This window comes from Scleropages formosus, chromosome 15, assembly GCF_900964775.1.
Source record: "Scleropages formosus chromosome 15, fSclFor1.1, whole genome shotgun sequence".
Taxonomy (NCBI): Eukaryota; Metazoa; Chordata; class Actinopteri; order Osteoglossiformes; family Osteoglossidae; genus Scleropages; species Scleropages formosus.
Genome location: NC_041820.1, coordinates 21,663,219 through 21,686,468, shown reverse-complemented (window position 1 = coordinate 21,686,468; position 23,250 = coordinate 21,663,219). Strand labels below are relative to the sequence as shown.

Genomic DNA, 23,250 nt, shown 5'->3' with positions numbered 1-23,250 from the left:
GTTCCACAGGCATAGACAGCAACTGTTTTTTCTATTTTATTCTAGGTCTGTGAGAATTAAGTAATGAAAAATTATACTTATTGTCTATTTTCTGTAGCAGTTCTTGGTTCGAAGGGTCCAAGAAGGTCATTTGATGGTGGCCAAAATATTGAATATGCACCACTTTGAAATCTGCTTGTGACAGTCCAAGGAGACCTGGGCACCCTCATTTCAGCAATGAAAGGTTCTGGTGGCTTCTTAATGATATAGAAGATAAGACGGCAGGATGTATGCAGCTTAATATTTTATTTATTTACAATTCATCAATTAACTATCAGTAACTGCTTGTCCTAATGCAGCATTGTGGTGATCCAGAGCCTATCCCAGAAGCACAGAGCCTGAGGGAGGGCACACTCTGGACAAGAGGCTTGTCCACACACTTATTCACTCACACACACTCTATGGCAGTTTAGAATCACCAGTTTACGTGAAATATGTCTTTTTTTGTGGGAGGGAACCAGAGCCCCTTGAGGAAATCCATACAAACACATGTAGAACATGAAAACCTGTCCAAATCCACAACCCAAATGCTGTAAGGCACTGGCGGTTTCTGTTGCACCACTATCACCATTTGCTCATCATACAATCATACACTGTTTACTTAAGTAGGTCGTATCTTAAATTGTGTTTTTTTACACCTGTTACAGATGAATCGTATTTCACTTTAAGTTTAAAGTTCAAGATTTCTGTTTCCTGAGATGTGAAAAGGCAATTTCTGTGTCACAAGAGAATCCATTTCCCTGTTGAGAGGAATCTCGCTAAGCACAACTTGTGCCCACAGTAATCATTGTCCTAGGATGGTTTTTTTTTTTTTTTCTTTTTTTTGCAAAAAGAAAACCTTCCATGGCAATCGCTGTCATTGATGCCGAATCTCTTAGTGTCATGCAGAATTACAAGAAGAGGTGCATACAATGGCAGTGTCAGTTTCCATAAACTTCACAACCACTGGATGACTTCACTGAGAAATGAACAAACACCTCTAAATGCATGATAATAATATTAGAAATGTGGTGGCGTGTGTAATTCCTGAAAAAGTCTGCTGTTGTTTCTATCTCTCCATTTTTTCGTGTTTTATGTTAGGCAGTAAAAAGAACACAGGTATTTGACCTGAGCTCAGGTAAAAAGGCCCTGATATTAAACTGCCAATCTGAATAATGGTCCCCAGCTGTAATGCCTGTTTGGAAAACTTTATCAGATTATGCAAATACTGCTTTTTTACCGGTGTATACCTGAGTAAGTCATTTCAGTTTAGAGGTTTTTGGGTTTTAGTTTCTAGAGAAGATAAAGTTCATTCTTGGTCTCTGGCAACTCTTCAACACATTTTGAGCTAAAAAAGAAAAAGAGACCAACAAACACCTAGGTGTATAAAAAAAAAAAAGAAGACCTATTCAACTTGTGTCTCTTGGAGAGCCGTGATGCTTTCTGATAAGCTCTCGCCATTGCATTGTGTCAGTAAAGACGGATTTTCCATGGAAGGGAACTCCTGGGTTTACCTTTGCCTCTTTGTCAACAAGGCGTGAGCTGCTTGGTGACTGCCACACAAGGGCGTGAGTGCTGTTGTCACCAGATATCCAAGAGCTGGTCTAGAATGTCATGTTCTGCCACAGACAGGAAACTGAAGAAATGTCTCTCTGACCAGTGTTACCTGCAATTGATACAGTAAGTTGTTAAGGGTTTCTGATAGAATGCTTAGGTGACTTATGATGTAATGATTCTTGTTTTCAGCATGTGCACCATTTTAAAAAAATGCATGTATGATAAATGTACAAAAGCAATAAAAGCAATGTGTGACTCTTCTGACAGGTCTTGCATAACTACAAATGTATGATTAATGTACTTCCTTTGTTCCATTGTCAGCTCCACTCCCATAAGTCATATTTGACTTCTAGGATCCCATTATTACGTGTGCATGAACTTTGAAGCTAGTGTGTCAGATGACTCATCTGCGGACAAGCCTCAGGATGACCGGACAAACCTCAGGATGACCAGAAAAGCAGGCTGAGTCCAGTTGCTGAATTGTTGAAGAAACTTTGCATCATGGTTTCTGAGTGTTATAGAGCTCAGACAAACTCACCATCAGTGAGCCCTTGATGAGTGGGATATTGCAAACTGTGTTCCTGGAGGCAGGGACTGGTACTGATGAGTCTCTCCATTGTGGCCCAGATTAGCACAGACACCTCACATCCTGCAAACTAATAGGGGCCACGCTCACTACTGCATACTCCAGAGATTAAAAAATATGAGTACAGGAAGTGTGCTTCTGGGCCACAAAGTGGAAGCAAATGTGTAAATAAGAACATTGAAAAACAATTACTATAAATATGACAGCTTCAAGGAGATGTATAAACTGTTTACATTTATTTATTTTGCAGCCACTTTTCTCCAAAGCAACTTCCAGTGAACTCAATGCAGTCTTATCAGGCTACACACCTTTTTCACCAAGGTGACTTACACTGCTAGATACACTACTTACAATGGGTCACTCATCTATACATCAGTGAAACACACACTCTCTGTCACTCACACACTATGGGTGAACCTGAACAGCATAGTTTGGACTGTGAGTGGAAACCAGAGCATCCAGAGGAAAGCTACACAGACACAGGGAGAACATGCAAACTCCAGACAGACTGAGAAAGGACTGAACCCACATTCTCTTGAACCAGCCAGGCACTGTGGGACAGCAGCACTACTCACTGTGCCATTGTGCCACCCATGAAATATGTGAAATCTAATCAAGTGCAAGGAAATATTGCCCTCGAAAGCATCAACTCGCTGAAAATGGGTAACAAGTGAGTGGTTGTTGATACAACACTCCACAATAATTTTTTGATAGCAGGGAATTAGTCAGATGGTAAAATCTAAACTCAGTGGCCTGAAACACACGTATAGTATCACATGTAGAAACACTGGCGTTGAAACAGGTGTGGTAAGTGAACATGGAGGTTCCAGCCTTCAACGACCTAGGCTGTTGCAATTCACATTCTAGCTGAGCTCTGAAGTATTTCATCTGGAGTGGAGATGTAAAAATCAGGCAGTCACTAAAATCTCTTGTATAACCTGTATGACTGTGACCCCTGAGCTATGGCATCACTTTGCTATGAGCTACACCAAGAGTACCTGGAATCTTCATCTCATCTCATCTTCTGTCCCGCTTGTCCTGAAAGGGTCGTGGTGGCAGCATGGAGAGCAGAGAGACCCAGCAGCCCCTGTCCCCCACAACTTCCTCCAGCTCAGCCTGGGGGATCCCTAGCCGTTCCCAAGCCAACTGTGAGATATAATCCCCCCAGCAGGTCCAGGGCCGACCTCATGTCCTCGTCCCAGTTGGCCATGCCTGGTGTACCTCCAAAGGAAGGCACCCGGGGGGCATCCTTATCTGGAATCTTGCTGTCCTCAAAGATAAGCTCACAGGTGCTGGAATCCTGCATACCGAGCTTGTCCAGTTTCTGTGCAGTGCTGAAATCAGGTATACCCTGAAGAAGGCTGCCAGACAGGAGAAAGAATGACAGGCATCTACTGAGAGCCTTGTGTTCTGGCTGCCAAGCATTAGTAATCTATAATTCAGATAAACTCCTATTTGCTGGCATGCTTCGTACAGGAGCCATTGGTGGGCTGTCAGATGACTCATCTGCGGAGAAGCCTTGGGATGACCAGAAAAGCAGACTGAGTCCGATTGCCACCAGGTGTTTATTTTAACCAAGGCAAGTGAAATCTAACGAAGTGCAGGGAAATATAAGAGAAATATCTCCAAATAAATAAATGTAAGTAAATATAATATCTCAATGTGTTAGAAATGGCCTGTGTTTTCCTGTTTAGTGTGTATAGCGCCCCCTAGTGAAGACAGGAATGACATTAAAAGCAAGTACACCCAGTTGCCTAACGGGTTCCAACATTCCTGGAGGATGGCACAGAATGAAGATTATTTCTTATTTAAAAAATAATTACTTCCAAGATAAAAAAGGAAAAAATGTGTTACCTGAAATTAATTAAAGGCCACAACAAAAAGGCATTTTATGGATTTATTTTATATTTATGTCAATGACAACACTGACATACTTTATGTTTGTAACAAAAATTATTTCTATTTTAACATTTAATGTTATATTTTTAGCAGGGGTGCGGTGGCGCAGTGGGTTGGACTACAGTCCTGCTCTCCGGTGGGTTGGGGGTTCGAGTCCTGCTTGGGGTGCCTTGTGACGGACTGGCGTCCCGTCCTGGGTGTGTCTCCTCCCCCTCTGGCCTTACGCCCTGTGTTACCGGGTTAGGCTCCGGTTCCCCGTGACCCTGTATGGGACAAGCAGTAATGAAAATGTGTGTGTGTGTGTGTGTGTGTGTGCGTGTGTGTGTGTTAGTTAGTTATATTTTTATTCATTTGTTCATTCATTCATTCACTCAGTATCAAAAACTGCTTATCCAAAGCAATGTTGCTATGGTTTGGAGGCTATCATGAAGTACAGGTTGTGAGGAAAGGTCTTTGAACAAAGATATTGTGATAATTTGGTTCATGGGTGTTTATAATATCAAAAGGTGACGTTCCCAAGATTACTGCCTATGTCATGATGTGAAGCACTTGAACATTCAGTTTGAGGTGTTGTGTTTGATGCTGGATGATCTTCATTTCATCATGAAATTAAGGCTTTATTACACTAGCAGACAGGTATTCATATTGCTAAAGGTGTTTACATGATTGTGCTGTGTTTGTGTGTAGTCACAGCAGCACCAATGGAGGAGAAAAGAGGGACAATGTCTTCATCACTCTTTATTTAAACCCTCCTTGGCTGCAGGAGGGCAAACAACTATGAGAATGTGAGTAGAGAGGACATGTCAGGGAGAACCCGCTTCCCAGACCTTACTGGGGAGGTCACACTCTTTTCACTCACCAGTCACTGTTTCTGCCAGTAGCACAAATAAAATCAGAAATAACATGAGTTGTAGGGGGGTGCGGTGGTGCAGTGGGTTTGGCCAGCGGCTGCTCTCCAGTGGGTCTGGGGGTCAAGTCCTGCTTGGGATGCCATGTGGCAAACTGGTAACCTGTCCTGGGTGTGTCCTCTTGCCCTGCGCCCTGTGTTGCTGGGTTGGGCTCCGGGTTGCAAGCAACCCCACTCGGGACAAGCAGTTTTGGACAGTGTGCACATGTGATACCTTGAGTATCAGCCTTGCTTGTTAACAATAGTCTAAGTATCTGCTTATGAAGTATAAAACTACATCTATTTTAAGACATAGTTATGTATTTATACTTTATGAGGGGGTTGGAAAACACCCAAGAAGAAAATCATCAACTAAATTAATAAATGTAGAAACTCTAAGGGCACAGGTTCAAATCACACCTCCTACTGTAGTATCCTATACTGTAGTAATGTGTGTGAGTGTCACAGAGAGAGTGTGTTTCACTGATGTATGGATGAGTGACCCATTGTAAGTAATGTATCTAGCAGTATAAGTCATCTTGGTGAATAAGGTGTGTGGACTAGTAACACTACATAGTATTGTGGCGCACAGCGCCATGGGTGGGGATGGGGTGAAGGAGGATGCAGAGGCAGCGTTCATGATGAACGATTTACTCAAACACCGGCACAAGGGAAATGATGCTCTTGGTCCGAGGACCCCGTTTCCTCTAGGACCTTTTTTTTTCCCCACACACACACTTTCAGAACTGCTTGTCCCAGACAGGGTCACGGGGAACCGGAGCCTACCCGGCAACACAGGGCGTAAAGCCGGAGGGGGAGGGGACACACCCAGGACGGGACGTCAGTCTGTCGCAAGGCACCCCAAGCGGGACTCGAACCCCAGACCCACCCGAGAGCAGGACCCGGTCCAAGCCACCGCGCCACCGCGCCCCCCTCTTTTTTTTCAAACTTTATTAAATAAAGTTATCAATAATACACACAACCAAAGCAAACATCCACAATCAAACAAACCCAAAAACCATTTTCCTACAGTTGGTCAACAAAATTAAACAACCATTACACAAAATACATTGTCAAGACAAAGTCTTTCCCATAACAATCCCCTTCCTGGCTTCAAAAAATATAACTGACCCATGCCTTCCCCACACCAACATACCCACAAAAGGACTGTCCCCCAATAGCAACTCAACCGAAGTCATCATATCGTATACATGCTTCCTTCAAAACACATAAAATACTTCTAAATTACAGTATAAAACTTGATCATACCCCTAAAAACAAATAAATACAAAAACACACACGAGTAGTCATCAATATAAAAGCTCAAAGTGCACAGAATTACCTGATAAAACAAGACCATTAAAATCTGTAGATAAAACACTATACAAATAAAACCCACACAAGTTAAAAGAATATTAGTTTAAAGTGCACAAACCCAACAACACAAAACTACTAAAATCTGTGAACAAATACTATGCAAATAAAAGCCACACAAACAAATATAAATATACAAAGGGGTAAGATACAAGAGAGTACAATATGTTTTAAAAGAATGCAGTTCTATAAAGCAGACATCCATCCTCAGAGCTTCAGACACATTTATTCACAAGGCCTTTCCATCTGTCCTTTGCCTTGTAGTAGCCCCAGGCAATCAGATCCCCCTTTATTCTGAATTTTAAACTTTATTTAATACAACCAGCTTTCCCAGCCTGCCTAGCACCCCGACACTCTGGCAGCCACAGTCAACCCACCATTTCCCCCGGACGTACCCCCAGTGATTACACACATTATTTACAGATTTCCCAGAATGCAACTATTTACACAAAACTAGTAACGTGGGTCGTTACAGTATCCAATGTAAGTCGCTTTGGAGAGAAGCATCTGCTAAGTGAATAAATGTAAATGTAAATGTAGCATCCTACTTACCCTGCATTATAGGAGTAAAAATTACTGTACTGTATAAATTAGAAAGTAATTATAAATGGATTGACACTGTTCAGTTTCCTCCCATAATCCAAAGGCATGCAATTCAGGTGAATTGGGCACCCTAAACTGCTTATAATATGTGTTTGTGTGGATGAGTGGCTGCCCTGTGATGGACTGGAATCCTGTCCAGGGTGCAACACACCAGTCTGGCTCTCAGAGATTCTGGGATAGGCCCTGGACTTCCGTAACCTTGACCAAGACAAACGTTTATAGAAAGCGGGTGAGAGCAACAGTAGTGAATATGCAGTTTCAGCTGCAAAATCATTCTAGACCCCTCACATCCAGGCCACTTCCTCTTCGAACCCTTGCCATCTGGCCGGCGCTACAGAGCACTGAGCACCAGGACAGCCAGGCACAAGAAAAGTTTCTTTCCTCAGGCCATCTACTTCATGAACAGCTAAATCCCCCCCCCCCCAGAGAGTAAACCAGTGCAATACATAATGCTATTTATATTTATAACTTTTTATCACATCATATCTCTTACTCACACTCCCTTGCATTTGTAAGTAGTGACTATTTTTGTATATAATATTGGGTACTGTATATTTTTATATATTTTTCATCCCTTATTCACATACTCTATCTTCTCATCTGTCTTGTCACTGTCATTCTGTCTGTGCTGTGGAAGTTCCTGTCACCAAGACAAATTCCTTGTATGTGCGAACATACCTGGCAATAAAGCTCGTTCTGATTCTGATTCTGATTCTGATATTAAATTGACATGAATTGATTATTGTGATTGGCTGAGATTGTTACTGAGATTGGATGGATGTCGTCTTCAGATAAGCATAATTAATTTCTGAACATATTTAAATTAATTTATTGTACATTGCAATTTTCTCAAATGTTCCCTTGGTGTTTATTCCATGTTTAGTTTGTTGCTGTTCTGTTGAATGACTGCGCTGAGCCAGCAATTGGGGATGGAAGTTCTGTTGCCTGGAATCAATTATGTGGGGCAGAGTGTATGCATGTGTGATTAGATTGTCTTCTGTGTCTTTGTCATGATTTCGCAGATGGTCATGTACAGAAGTAAAATGACTCTATAAAGAGAAAGTATCCTTGTGCTGAATTATTTGTGCTTTTATGAGAATACTTTTATAAGCTGCTGGATTTTCAGCACTCTGCTTTGTAAGGGCTGGCTCTACGTACAGTACAATGTACAATATGTGCAGGAAATTTTTTTGAGAAAGGGTAATTAAAAAGTCAGATTTTAATAAAACGTGTAACCAGCATAAAGCTGGTAACAGTTTTTTCACAGAGGGTTTTGACAATGACTTTACAGACAGCTGGTAGCATAGTGGTTAGAGCTGGAAAGGTCATACATCATGTGTGTTTTCGAAGTGCAGGGTACACATTATATGTGCTCCTAAGTCAGAATTTGATTAATTATTGCCTTATTATGTGAGGGGAAGTCTGGCTTTAAAGTTAATACAGTTAAATGTTAATAAAACAAAGTTTTACAGAGTAGCACTAAAATTTTACAGATTATATTTAAGCTTTCACAGAAACTAACACAAATTGAGGGACATTTTTGAGTGCCAGTGATCAATAAGAAGATAAAGAATATTGCAGGTGTTTGCATAACCAGTCTCAACAACACTGAGGAGTTTGGAGAAGGTTTTTTTCCCAGTCATTCTAAATTAGTTATAACGTGGCTGGAAGGTAATCGAAAATATTAAGCAAACGTCGAGAAGTTTCTTTTTTTTTTATTTATTATAGCTATATTATGATATCTTAGATTAGATTTTTACAGAAGCTAATCAGTAAATAAATCAACGTACTGTGGATTACCAAACTTCGACAATAACGCGTAATGTAAATTGAACAGCCAATTAATTAATGCGTATGGGACAAGCGCGGTTCTGAAAATGTGTGTGTGTGTGTATGTGCTTTTAAAATAATTAAATACGACAGTTTTAAGGTTTTTATTTTACACGGTATTTTATCAATTCGGGACAATACTGAAGAATATTGTAGCAGGAGTAAGAATTAAAGGAAGATCAGAAACTGTAATTCGCCTTAAAGTTCCATGGTCCGAAAGTCCGAAATCTCTTTTTGATGTTATTTTCGAGCAAATCCACCGTGGTTTTCCGCGTTTGCACAGCATCCGCCAGCAGTGGTGACGGCGCCTTTAAGAGCCCGGGTTCCCTACGCAATATGGCGCTCGCACCGTAGTGCGAGTGACTCGCGTTTTTACGTCGAGTTCCATATTTGCTCCAACATGCTGGCGGTACGGAGAACCTTGCGCTATGCCTTCACGCTGCCGACTGTGTACCGCCGCGGCTGTGCCACCTCTCTCCTGGTGGACGACGTGGTGAATGGGCTGACGGACGAGCAGATCCAGGTACGTAGATGATCTGCCGAAATAAACGTGGAGGATGATCGGATGTGCAAATCATTTGTCAGTCGGGCCAGTCCGATTTAAAACGCGACCTCATGTCATGTCGGGCCTCGGTAAACTCCATGATCTCGTTTCTAACATAGTCTATCATCATGCAGACCCGACGGCAAGTACATGACAAGACAATATTATATATAAGATGATAAGTGTGCAGACGTGAATTCAAATGTTTAATAAATGCTACCTTTACTTAACTGTTCGCGTTAAGTAACGACCTTGACTCGAGATGGGTCCCACTGCTGTCAGTTGAATCAGCGCAGAGCTACAAACAACAAACACAGGCCGGTTGTGCATGCAGCATGATGATATAATTTATGGTTGTACTCGGGGACTTGACCCAGATCACCACCATGACCATGTCGAAATCCAGAAGGTCATCCTCCGAGATGATGATCATAACCTGCGGAACAGGAACAACAGTTTAGTCAGTCAGTCATTGACTCAGTCGCGAACAGCGAAAAACAACAAAAAAGTTCCATCTTCTCTCTGACTCATGACATGTGTCTATAGTTCTGGACAGATGAATAAAGTGCTTTCTGTACTTCGGAATTGTCAGCCCATGCTGGATGTGTCTCATCCTGGGTTTTATTTATTTTTTGATTAGCCACCACTCTTTTTTAAATGCAGCTAAAGAATGTTTTCATTTATTTACTTGAGCATTTAATGGAGTATTTCAGGTTCATTACCTTGCCCCGGTGTACTATAGTATAGCCCTTACACATTTGTGTCCTTAACCGCTGTGGTGCCTGATATTCCATCATATGGTCAATGTTTCCCAATAACAAGGTATTTTATTAGTAAGTGATCTGGTGGGTCTGGGGTTCGAGTCCTGCTTGGGGTGCCTTGCTGAGTGGCTGACTGGCATCCCATCCTGGGTGTGTCCTCTCCTCTTCAGCCTTGCACCCTGTGTTGCCAGGTTAGGCACCAGCTCGCCGCAACTCCGCTCAGGACAAGCGGTTTCAGCCAGTGTGTACTGTATGTGTGTGTGATGTTACTCTTCCTCCTTTCACCTCTGTCCTCTGCTCTTCAGCTCAGGCACACTGTCCAGCGGTTCTTCCGGGAGGAGCTGGCCCCTTACGCAAGTGAAATCGACAAAAGCAATGAGTTCAAAGGAATGCGGGTAGAAAATCCCTTGCTGGTTTTGTGACACACGTGTCATGGTAGATTCTGGTTATAGACCTACAGTTAGAATCTGCTGTAAACACCATTGTGTGATGATTATGGTTAGTGCCACAGAGTGAGACACCAGGTACTAGGTACAAAACTTGCCCATTTTGAGTCAGAAGTTGGATATCATTGAGGTTGCAATAACAAATTATTAATGTAAGAAATTTTTTTTGATGTAAAGTATAATTTACTAATGGGAATAAAATGAGCTGTAACCTCAGCTTGTGTTAATTGAATTAAAAGCAGGACAATATTATGAAAGCTTAATTGTCATGTGTATTCAACAGGAGTTTTGGAAGAAGATGGGGAGCTTGGGAATCCTGGGAATCACAGCTCCAGGTTTCAATCAACATTTGCTGTATTCCCCCCTTGTTTCTTTTCTTAAACACACATTTTATTTTTATAGTTAATGTTGTTGTGCATTGTTTTAGGGTTTTAAATCCACTGTCTAGTGGTGCTTAAAAGTGTGTGAACCTTATAGGGGTGGTCATTATTCTTCTATAAAATCTTAATTTATTTTATAAGTTTAAGATTTACACAGCTGGTTCTGAGTTGTAGGCGGGTGCAGTGGCGCAGTGGGTCGGACTAGGTCCTGCTCTTCAGTGGGTCTGGGGTTCGAGTCCCGCTTGGGGTGCCTTGCAACGGACTGGCGTCCCGTCCTGGGTGTGTCCCCTCCCCCTCCAGCCTTACGCCCTGTGTTTCCGGGTTAGGCTCCGGCTTCCCGTGGCCCCATATGGGGACAAGTGGTTCAGACGTGTGTGTGTGTGTGTGTGTGTGTGTGTGTGTGTGTGTGTGTGTGTGTGTGTGTGGGTTCTACTTACCTACTTGGTCTAAGCAAGGCAACTTGGGGTTCACTTATTTTTTTTGCACCTGCACTAATTCTGTGTTTCTACTAGACTCATTACTTCCTCTAAAGCAACATGGAGTTGACAGTTACAGAACTGTTATGTATGAGAAACATTGCTTCTCATTAAATAATGGTTTTGTGGTAAACTAAGGAACGCAAGGGGTTCACATACTTTCAAGCAGCACTGTTCCTGTTGCTTGTCAACAGTCTAGTGCTGTTGAGTTTTTTTTTGCTTTTTTTAACTAAAATTTTTTTTTTTTTTTTTTTTAAAAAAAAGAAAAGAAAAACTTGGTCACAACAATATAGAGACATTTACTTATCTATCAGATGCTTTTCTCCAAAGTGACTTCCAGTGAACTCTACATAGTTATCAGCCCACACACCTTATTCACCAAGGTGATTTACACTGCTAGATGCACTTCTTACAATGGGTCACTCATCCATCCATTACCTGTAGAGACATGTTACATCTAATACAACTCAACAGCAAAACATTACAATATTTAGCACAGGTGGTCATACTGCACTGTGTTAGAACAGCAAGTTGGTACAGTAGTGCAACCTATCCAAACTATTGTAGTTGGAAAAAAAATTAGACACTTCAGTTAGCCATGTATTTATAAAACAGATTTCTGGTGTGGGTCAGAGGGGGACAAATCAAGCTTTTTCATAAAGATCTTTTGAACAGTTCAATGAATGTTGCTCCAGTGATCTTGTATTCCTATTAAAATGGCAGTTCCTCTATTGTTAAAGCTAAACCAAGGAAAGTAAAGTTGACTAACCCACCCTGTTTTAGGGTATAAGTGCTCTGCTGAGCAGACATGGCTTTCTTGTCATTCAATAGCTAGTTTTGTTTTTAAATATATATATTATTTGGGAATAATTTCTCACCACATCTAAAAAAAAAAGTAGCTGCAATTGGTATTGGGTTTTAGAAATGCTTACACTTATTTAGCATGATGGAAGAAAGGTATTCTTGAAATGAATTGATATTCTTTGGGACAATCTTGACATGTAAGCAAGATGTATTTCTTCATTAATAGTAGTGCAGAGTACCGAGATCTTTATAGATGCCACTGGCAGTGTTCTCATATCAAGTGTCAGTGTTCCATCTGTTCTTCTGCTCTAAACTGAACAGTCATTCAGTTTTGCTCATGTTAATTAGTATAATACACAAGTGACCTGTCTTGTATGTTCTTAAGTTATACTCTAAAAATGCCTCATAACTGGGCTTTGTTACCCCTTTTGTTCTTTTCCTTTTCAATTACAAGTGCTCCAACAGTAGCTTTAGTTTCAGTTGTGGAGGAAGCCAACATCCAAAGCTTACATTTTTCCCCATCTACATGGCTACCAGTAGGGGGTGTGGTGGTGCAGTGGGTTGGTCCTGGTCCTGCTCTTCGGTGGGTCTGGGGTTCGAGTCCTGCTTGGGGTGCCTTGCGGCGGACTGGTGTCCTGTCCTGGGTGTGTCCCCTCCCCCTCTGGCCTTATGCCCTGTGTGCCGGGTTAGGCTCCGGTTCCCCGTGCCCCGTATGGGGCGAGCAGTTCGGACGAACAGACATGGCTACCACCTGCCCCCAGCAGCCAGTAATTATGTCTTGTGAAATATCATCGTGAAAGTTGAACTAGAAAGCCCGCTACTAAGGCCACTTCTGACACATGGACCCAGTCTCCTTAGACAGTAGATTGCATGCCTAAGTTCAACTCTTTTATTTGCATGCACAAATATCTAATGGTTTCTTCTGTTTCAGTGGAGTTTGGGGGCTCTGGACTGGGCTACTTGGATCATGTGATTGTCATGGAGGAGATTTCGCGGGTGTCTGCTGCTGTGGGCCTCAGTTATGGGGCACACTCTAATCTCTGCGTCAACCAGCTGGTCCGCAATGGCAACCAGGCCCAAAAGGAGAAGTATCTACCCAAGGTGAAAGAAACCAGAATGACCTGCATACAGACAGACAGATGGGCATATATATAACAAATTTACAACCATATTGTGTGCGTGTGTGTGTGTGTGTGTGTGTGTGTGTGTGTATATATATATATATATATATGTATATATATATATATATATATGTGTGTGTATATATATATATATATATGTGTGTATATATATATATATATATATATATATATATATATATATATATATATATATATATATATATATACACACACACACACACACAGTAATTATGCCTTTTAAATGCAACAAATGAAGATGCCATTGGACAAAATTATACCTCTGTTTCGTGGTGATTTCACTCAACAGGAAAAATAGTTATGAAAACACCAGTCATCAGAAGTTTAGTCTCAGTACAAAACAAAACATGGCTTTCTTGCTACTTTCCACCCCAGAAGAGTTCAGTACAAAATGTTCATGAAGACAATTATTAATGAACAAAAGGCAGGTATCCATATTGTGTATTTCAGCCAGTGGTTTTTAGAGACAAGTCATTCCATAGGTATTGGAGTTGCTATGCAGCTTTTAGGCTGCCTGTAAGCTAGTTTAAGAACATTGCAATTAAAATAGCAATGAGCCTTAAAAACAGCTATGAGACTTTCTTTTGGTACATCTTTTTTTTTTTTTTCTTCCCTTCAAGTCTGTTTAGTTCATGCACTTGCATCAGCTACTGTAAAGGGCACTGTAAACTGTTTAAAAGTGAGTAAAAGGGGTTTTTAAAACCCAGATAAAATATGCTTGATGCACCACAGCAGCTGCAGAAAAGGTGTTTCAGTAATGATCTCTTGTTTCAGAAAGAGGAAAACAGAACGATCACTTGTGAATCACTTCTTCAAAGCGAGAATTGCACATTTTGAAACGAAAGTTTTTAGTTAAAACAGCAGCTTTCTTGAAATACACTATAAATAATATAATAAAAGCCTTTAAAGATTTGAAGACACTACGTTCCTCTTTTTATTACAGGGATTAATGGAATAGTTATGTCTTCAACTTGGGTTTAAACCATGTTGGAAATGCAAAAATCAAGACCATTGCAACCCTGTATTGGACAAGAGGTTACTGATGCCAAACAAATGAAAGTATAGTATTAAAGGACCAGCTAGAAGTAATTTTTGTTATAACAAAATATGCAGTATTAATTATGTTGTCACTATCATGGACAAGTATTTTTTGATTTCAATAAATTTTAGGTAACACTTGTCCTCTGAGAACCAGTTACTTTTGTCTGTGAGTGATAATGGTAACTTCACAGCAGGAATTCTCTTGAGGGATGGTTGTTACTATAAATGGGTTTTTTTTTTTTTTCCTTTTTCTTTTGGGTGACCTGTTTACATTTATTCATTTAGCAGACGCTTTTGTTCAAAGTGACGTACATCTCAGCAAAAGTACAATTTATGCATTACATTAAGAGAAGGAGACATAGCAGCAGACATGAAAGTCTCAAGCAAACCTAGTTCGTTACCTACCACTTGCTGCACTGAGGTTCATCGATCGAGTAGGTGAGACCTGTTGTGTGAGCTTTTCTTGGAGTAATTCCGCATGTATTTGTCCCTCAAAGCTAGTGTCAGGAGAGCATGTGGGGGCCCTCGCTATGAGTGAGCCCAATGCCGGCTCTGATGTGGTGTCAATGAAGCTGAGGGCCAGGAAGGAAGGTGAGTTTCTTTGGTCTCCATAGCGTGCAACATTGTTGTTTCCCATGTACGACTCATGAGCTGCTATACCTATAGCAGGAGAAATGCTTAAAATTCGATTGCTTTGTATGATCAGAGGAATATTCTGTGCATTTTTTTTTTAGAAGTACCATTACTTTAATTATGCAGTAATTCACAAATTCTTAATTTCTGCTGTTTGAAATTTTTGCTCTTTTTTTTTTTTTTTAAAGAAAAAAACAGAATTCTGAAAGGTAGGTGATTTGGTAACTGTCTGCTTTTGCATTAGGTTCAGACTGAGTTGAGGAGAAAGAGAAACATTGTTTCCACACATGTGATTTTAACAAAATAAACCATCCAGATGTTACTGTGATGACTTGAGGCCTTACCTTTTGTGTTTTTCAGGGAACCATTATGTGCTCAATGGCAACAAGTTCTGGATTACTAATGGGCCAGATGCAGATGTGCTCATAGTGTACGGCAAAACGGAGCCTGAGGCAGCGGCTCGTGGCATAACTGCCTTCATTGTGGAGAAGGTGGGTGTTCAGACTGAAAGTAAATGCCTGACCTGAATTCTTTCATTCTTAGCCATTTTACCTGTACTTTTTGGTCATAATGTTATACAGTGTTTTTGTAATGGTACAGTTACTTTACAAACTTCATAGTGAGGTGTGTCATTTTTACCTTAGTAAAACATTTAGACTGATTCTTACATTAGTTTTAGCTTTAATATAGAACAAAGAACATTTAAATACTTGGCTACCTTGTCATTTTTGGACAGATATATGAAACTAAGGTAACATAATTTGCAGAAGTATTAGTGATACAAAGAGATGATATATGAAAGAGTGTTTTAGTGAGACAGCCCACCAATGGCTTGTGTATGAAGCATGCCAGCAAACAGGATGTTATCTGAATTACGGGTTACTAATTCTTGTCAGCCAGGACATGAGGCTGTCAGCAGTTCCCTATCATTCTTTCTCCTGTCTGGCTGCCTTCTTCAGGGTATGCCTGGTTTCAGCACTGCACAGAAACTGGACAAGCTTGGTATGCGGGGTTCCAACACCTGCGAGCTTATCTTTGAGGACTGCAAGATTCCAGGTACTCTTGGTGTAGCTCATAGCAAAGTGATGCCAGAGCTCAGGGGCCAGAGTCACACAGGTTATCAAGAGATTTTAGTGACTACCTGATTTTTACACCTCTGCTCCAGATGAAGTACTTCAGAGTTCAGCTAGAATGTAAATTGTAGCAGCCTGGGTCATTGAAGGCTGGAACCTCCACTTTCACTTAGCGCACCTCTGTTTAAATGCCAGCGTTTCTACGTGTGTATATGTGTGTTTCAGGTCATTGAGTTTAGATTTTACCATCGGACTAATTCCCTGCTATCAAAAAATTATTGTGGAGAGCCTTATAAACGTTTCGGGTTTTGTAAATTGTCACCATCTACTGCTGAGCTTATTGAAGCTACATGTGTACAGTTTTGCCGTGTTTGTAGTAACATCATTTTTTGTTTGAACATTTTCTAACTCTGTTTATGCTGAATACTGAAAAATTCAAAGCAGACCTCTAGTGCATGTATCTCCATGGCAACAGCTATGACACACCTTACACCATCCATTATTAATGTTTCAGTAGAGTTCTATAACGGCGTGTTCAGTCTGCGAGTGCTCACCAGTACAAATGAACGGGCTCATGCTCCTTGCTTTCATGGGCTTGCCTCCCTCTGATCAAGTTACCACCCCTTGAGACAGAATTCTGGTAGTCAGCTAGTCAGACCACGTGGCCTCGCAGGAAGTCTTAACAAGCTTGTTGTCGGAGCATTGTAATCAAACAGTTTTTCTTTGGAGACATCAGGAATGCACAGGTCACCTCAGTGTAAACTTGTGATACGTATTCACGTCTTCCAGTCTATCAAGTGTCTGTTCAGCACAGACTTAGAATGCCCCTGCAACTGCTTTTGTCTTCAAAGCATATATGTGTCACAATTGGTACATTTGACCTTTTAAGTCAGTCCACCAGTCCGGTCCCCCTTCACCTGTTGGTCAGTTTTTGGACTTTGACTTTGCTGAACATAACAGTATTTTTCTATGGGCTTGAAATCCCTCAAAAATGTTTCAGATGATGAAATGCAACAGTCTTCCTGTGGTCCTTGATTTAACTTTTCCAGGCCCCCTTCCTTTGAAACTCTCTACCCAGGGCAAAAAATTTCCCACAGGTCATTTACTTAGCAGATACTTTTTGCCAAAGCGACTTACAGTGGATGCTATGTAGTGTTACTAGCCCACACATCTTATTCACCAAGGTGACTTACACTGCTAGAGACACTACTTACAATGGGTCACTCATCCATACATCAGTGAAACACACACTGTGTCACTCCCACACTATGGGGGGGACCTGAACAGCATGTCTTTGGACTGTGGGAAGAAACCGGAGCACCTGGAGTAAACCCACATAGACACGGGGGGAACATGCAAACTCCACACAGACTGAGCGGGGATCGAACCGACATGCTTTCACACCACCCAGGCACTGTGAGACAGCAGTGCTACTCGCTGTGCCACCATCTCAGGTCATATAATCAAAAAAAGAGAAAAAGCAATGGGGTTACCATGGTTTGAGCTTTTTTTTTTTTCTCTTTCTCCTTTCTTTCCCCCCCCCCCTCTCTCCCCTCCCCCTCCTGCCCTTTGTTTTTCGGGGTTGTTTGAATATAGCATTTTTTTTAAAATTCATTCCTTGACCTGTTTTCACTTGCAAGCTTTTCTCTCCCTCTTTTGAAGAGGAAAACGTTCTAGGCTCGTTGAATAAAGGCGTGTACGTCTTGATGAGTGGACTGGACTTGGAGAGGCTGGTGCTGTCAGCAGGGCCACTAGGGTAAATACGTAGTTGTGTTGAGTTTGGTTTGCTCTAGAACATTCAGTTCTTTCTACTTGAGTTTTCACACTTGTCACTAATACTTTTGATTAGGCTGTCTCACTGTTTTGTGAACAGACAAAAACTAAGATTATTTTAACTTTATAATATATGCACTTTATGTTGTAGTACATTGTGGTTTTTAAGGACATTTTGAAGTCCTTCCTTAAGAGTTAATATGACTAAAGATGTGCATTTGTAAGACCTTTGTTGTACTTTTATGTGATTAATGATCTTGTTCAATTACAGGGTGTATGATAAATAGGCTGCCCTTGATTTTCACAGAATCATGCAGGCTGTATTGGACTTTGCTGTCCCATACATGCACGTCCGAGAGGCCTTTGGCCAGAAAATAGGACACTTCCAGGTGGGGCACAATTTAAAGTAAAGACTGGCTAAAGTTGGTGTGATTTATTCTTTTTTCTCCCCTCCCCTTTTGATTTTTATTGAAAGCAGTATGGGTTTATTGCGGTTTAAAACCAGTGTTTACATTAATACAGCAATGATTTTCTCATTTAAAAAAACAATGTATTTTTAAGATTAATTTCCTTAAGTGCAAGATTAATTATGGACTGAAATGGGTTGCGGATGAATGAGAATGAGATCGTGGATACAGGTGGCAGAAATGAGTTTCCTCCGCAGAGTGGCTGGGCACACCTTTAGAGATAGGGTAAGGAGCTCAGTCACCCGGGAGGAGTTCGGAGTAGAGCCACTGCTCCTCCGCATCGAGAGGAGCCAGTTGAGGTGGCTCGGGCATCTGTTCCGGATGCCTCCTGGACGCCTCCCTGGGGAGGTGTTCCGGGCATGTCCTACTGGGAGGAGGCAGACCCAGGACACGTTGGAGAGACTATGTCTCCCAGCTGGCCTGGGAACGCCTTGGGGTTCCCCCAGAGGAGCTGGAGGAGGTGTGCGGGGGAGAGGGAAGTCTGGGGGGGCTCTGCTCGGACTACTGCCCCCGCGACCCAGTCATGGATAAGCGGAGGAAGATGGATGGATGAAATGGGTTGCAGCAACAAAATCCTTTTACATTACACTGCAAGCATAGGAAATGTAGGAAATTGCTATTGAAAGGTCTCATAATTGTTAACTGAGATTCTGTTTCTAATGGTTGTAGGCTTGCAGTTGTAATGCAGCTATTGTTGAAAATGACACAATGGGGGAAAAGGGATGGAGATGACGCTAAGCAGGGAATCTCATCCTCCTTGGTCTGATGCGGTGATGGCAGCCTTGATATTTTTTGAAGAGGATGACAGTGATTGTAGAGGCCCTCTCCACAAATGTGCCAACCAGTGTATGCTATATATGCATTTTCATTAGGGGGTTCTTGCTGGCTGTGTTTTATACTCGCATGGAATGTGCCCCTCCACAGCTGATGCAAAGCAAGATGGCAGACATGTACACACGGTTGAGCTCATGTCGGCAGTATGTGTACAACGTAGCTCGTGCCTGTGATAAGAGTCACAACAGTTCCATGGTGAGTCAACCCCCATGGTTCTATACTTGAACTTAGTTTGCAGCTGCTCATTTCTAATTTTCTGTAGTGCGCATATGTCATGTTGTCACCTGTTACACCTTTCATTGCATTTTCTTGTAATTTGCTTGTTTCAAGATATTACCTCTGAAGGAAGTGTCCTTCCTTTAAGTATAATTTATATATTTAGCCCTGTTCTCAAAATTACTGTAACACCTTTGCAACAAGTAGATGGAATGTTATTGATTTGTATTGCTTTTGCAGGACTGTGCTGGAGTCATTCTTTACTGTGCAGAGAACGCCACTCAAGTTGCACTCGATGGTATTCAGTGCCTGGGTAAGAGCCAAACAACTGTCTACCACAAATTAAATGTCCTTCTCCTACAACATATTGAGTAGCCATAAACACTGCCAAGGTTCCTATTAAAGAACACAGCCACTATAGTTTAGCATCATACATGAAACCATTAAAACATTTTGGAATTCTCACCAAATACCAAAATGTTTAGCGTCATATATGAAACCATTAAAACTGTAGTGGTGTATGCTCTATGTTCCATAATTGCTGCTGTTTGACTATACTGGAAACTGCTCAACAGAGCAACATCCATACTTTTTTGACGGCACCACAGATTCCATTTAGCTCAAAAATGTAGTTGCACATAAAATATTTAATCACATATAACAGGTTAACATTTATTTGTGACTGACTTTTATTACGTTGTTACTTGGCAAACTCATTTTTACGATCCCGTTGGCTTGTGCTTTATAGCATGGCCTGTTAGCAAGTTGTTGCAACTCCTGTACATACCTTCAAAAATACTTGAAGCTGTCATTTTCATATGTAAAATGATAATTCCTTAATCTTATTTCACTGTAGCTTATACATAGTGTATTTTAACTTCCATTTTAAAAAGCTACCCGAGTTTTACATGTATTTAATGTTCAGCCTGCTTATTTTTTGATTAGTAAAATTTTTTAATTAATGTTTTTAAAAATTTCCCTGTTCAGGGCTGGAGATCACATTTCAGCTTTAATGAAGCAGAGTTCACACAAGATAAAACTCTTAAAACTTATTGTAGCATTATTGATCCTTACATTTATAAACCAGTTTATAGTTACAGGAAGTTTTGTTCATTTGTCACAAATGGACTGTAGAATGTAAGCATGTGTGTGGCTACAGCATAATGTCTGGAACAGTGAAAAGGTGTTTTATATTGCGTATCTCTATCCGATGCCTTAATCCTTTTTTAATAGAATTTTAGCATTCATGCATGTTTATTTTTTTCTTGTGGTTTGTGTTATACAGTATGAGGGGATTTACCATTTAGGATGAAGCTTACGTACTGTGAGTTTGTTGGACAGAGCCCTGTCATAAATTGAGGACTCCCTAAAGCATGCTCAGATAAAATGTAGTTAAGACACAATAAACATAAATAACCCTTCCTGGATCGGGGCCTTGGTGTGGTGGAAGGGCTTGCGTGATCCCCAGAGCTATATCGTTGGGAGCAGTATGCTCTCGGTAGGGTGTCCCAAGGAGAACAGGTCTGGAGTGAAGATCCAGGCTAACACGATCCAAAAAGTAAACAGGAGAATGTTTACCCTGCCCGGAATAGGGTCACCAGGACCTACGCCTGGGTTTGGAGGTATACCAGGCACGGCCAACTGGGACAAGGCCCTGAGGTTGGCCCAGGACCTGCTGGAGGATAGACTGGGGATCCCCTGGGCTAAGATGAAGGAAGCTGAGGGGGACAGGGGAGGTTGGGCCCCTCTGCTCTCCCTGTTGCCACCACGACTCTAGAAGAACAAGCGGGCAAGAAATGGAGGATGGATAGATATAAATAATCCAAAATTATAACTGTCACCATAATTTTGCTATGGGTCTGTGAATAGATTATATCATAGCTAGGCCTGTGAGGATTTTTATTTGCATGACAGCTAATGCATCTCTGTCTGCAGGGGGAAATGGCTACATTAACGACTACCCCATGGGACGCTTCCTGCGGGATGCCAAGTTATACGAGATTGGGGCGGGCACCAGTGAGGTGCGCAGGATTATCATCGGTCGGGCTTTCAACACCATGTTCAAGTAAATTGGTTTGTGACCAAGTACAGACTGTAGGGCAATACAAAAGACATCAATGCTACAGTTTCTTGAACATAGTTGAAGTTTCACTGCGGTGAAGTCAGACCACAGAATTGACCACCTGTAGCAGTATTGCCATTTAGCATACAGTTCATGTTTGCCAGGAAGTGGACTCTGTCCCATCAAACTTGGGGGGAATTTCCCAAGAATAGCAGGTGTCCTCCTTATGTGGTACCCTCCTCCTTCACCACAGTAAACACAATAGGGTGTAGGAATTCCCAAACTGAAGGATGTGCTCATCCATGTGAATACAACCTACAAATAGGTAATACTGTTCTCTCACATTCATTTTGCTGTGTTTATTAAACTTTCTCCTATGAGTCTCTACATTCTTTTCAGAAGCCCTTGAATTCATCACTTTTTTTTTTTTGTATTGTGTCCTGTGTACCCAAACCCCTTCTTCACATCTTGTAGATAACTCACAGAAACAGGATTTATGCTTTTTTTTTTTTTTTTCTCCCCCCCCCCCTTTTTCCTTCCCTCCACTCAAATGCTGATGTGTATGTACATACAAGGCATTTTTATACAGCAGGAAATGTTGTCCCTTTTTATTTATGATATTGCAAGGACATTTTGTAATTGAAGGGAAATCACTTGCCTTAAAAGAACTTGAGTTCTCTGACTACTCATGTTTGTGATTGAGTTGGTAGAAAAATCAAAAAGTTTACTATTTTCTGTCTGTGAAACATCTGTGTTACAAATACTGTCATTTGATCAGTTTTAGGAACCTAACTTTTTCAGCTTAATTTGAGTGTGTGCACTTACTCTCAGATTAAAATTTTCTCAAACAGAAAACGTCTTTCTGTACTAATCTGTACCAATCATCGTTAAAAACACTGACGGGTGAAGTGATTGATTATTTTGTTACAATGGCACCTCTCAAGGGGTGGGATATATTAGGCAGCAAGTGAACAGTAAGATCTTGAATTTCATGTGTTGGAAGCAGAAAAAAATGGACAAGCATAGGGACGTGAGCAACTTTGACAAGGGCCAAATTGTGATTGCTAGATGACTGGATCAGAGCATCTCCAAAACAACAGGTCTTGTGGGGTGTTCCCAGTATGCAGCACTTAGCATCTACCAGAAGTGGTCCAAGGAAGGACAACCGGTAAACTGGTAACAGGGTCATGGGTGCCCAGGGCTCACTGATGTGGGGAGGGAGCGAAGATTAGTCTATCTGGTCCAATCCCACAGATGAACTGTAGCACAGATTGCTGGGAACCTTGGAAAAGTATCAGAACACACAATGCATTGCAGCTTACTGCCTATGCGGCTGCATAGCCACAGACCGGTCAGAATGCCCATGCTGACCTCTGTCCACCACCAAAAGCGCCTACAATGGGCACGTGAGCATCAGTACTAGACCATGGAGCAATGGAAGAATGTGGCCTGGTCTGATGAATCTCGTTTTCTTTTAGACAATGTGGACTACCATGTGTGTGTCATTTTACCTCTGGATGAGATGGCAGCAGGATGCACTGTGGGAAGAAGGCAAGCTGGTGGAGGCAGTATGAAAATCTAGTGGGTGTTCTGCTGGGAAGCCTTGGGTCCTGGCATTCATGTGGATGTTACTTTGATAAGTACCACTTACCTAAAGATTGTTGCAGACCACGTACACCCCTTCATGGCAACGGTATTTTCTGATGGCAGTGGCCTCTTTCAGCAGGCTAATGCACCCTGCTATACTGCAAAAGTTAAGATTAAGGTGTTGACTTGGCCTGCAAATTCCCCAGATCTCAATCCGATCTGTGGGATGTGCTGGAAAAA

General features: G+C 41.5%; 1 protein-coding gene across 3 annotated transcripts; it reads left to right on the top strand.

Moving 5' to 3' along the window:
- The first annotated feature begins 9,078 nt into the window (after positions 1-9,078).
- Positions 9,079-22,409, top strand: ivd (isovaleryl-CoA dehydrogenase). Of its 3 annotated transcripts, none has more exons than XR_001964934.2 (12): positions 9,079-9,276; positions 10,364-10,453; positions 10,788-10,839; positions 13,096-13,265; positions 14,863-14,956; positions 15,359-15,489; positions 15,958-16,054; positions 17,734-17,827; positions 18,152-18,233; positions 19,184-19,340; positions 19,602-19,674; positions 21,297-22,409. XR_001964934.2 is itself a non-coding variant. In XM_018727741.2 (12 exons), exons 1-12 carry the CDS (start codon positions 9,154-9,156, stop codon positions 21,428-21,430), a joined length of 1,245 nt encoding a protein of 414 aa, XP_018583257.1. In that variant the 5' UTR covers positions 9,079-9,153; the 3' UTR covers positions 21,431-22,409. The 3 variants fall into 3 exon arrangements, 2 of the variants coding, with proteins under 2 accessions (XP_018583257.1, XP_018583259.1); XM_018727741.2 differs by having other exon boundaries at positions 19,236-19,340; XM_018727743.2 differs by lacking the exon at positions 19,184-19,340.
- The last annotated feature ends 841 nt before the right edge of the window (positions 22,410-23,250 follow it).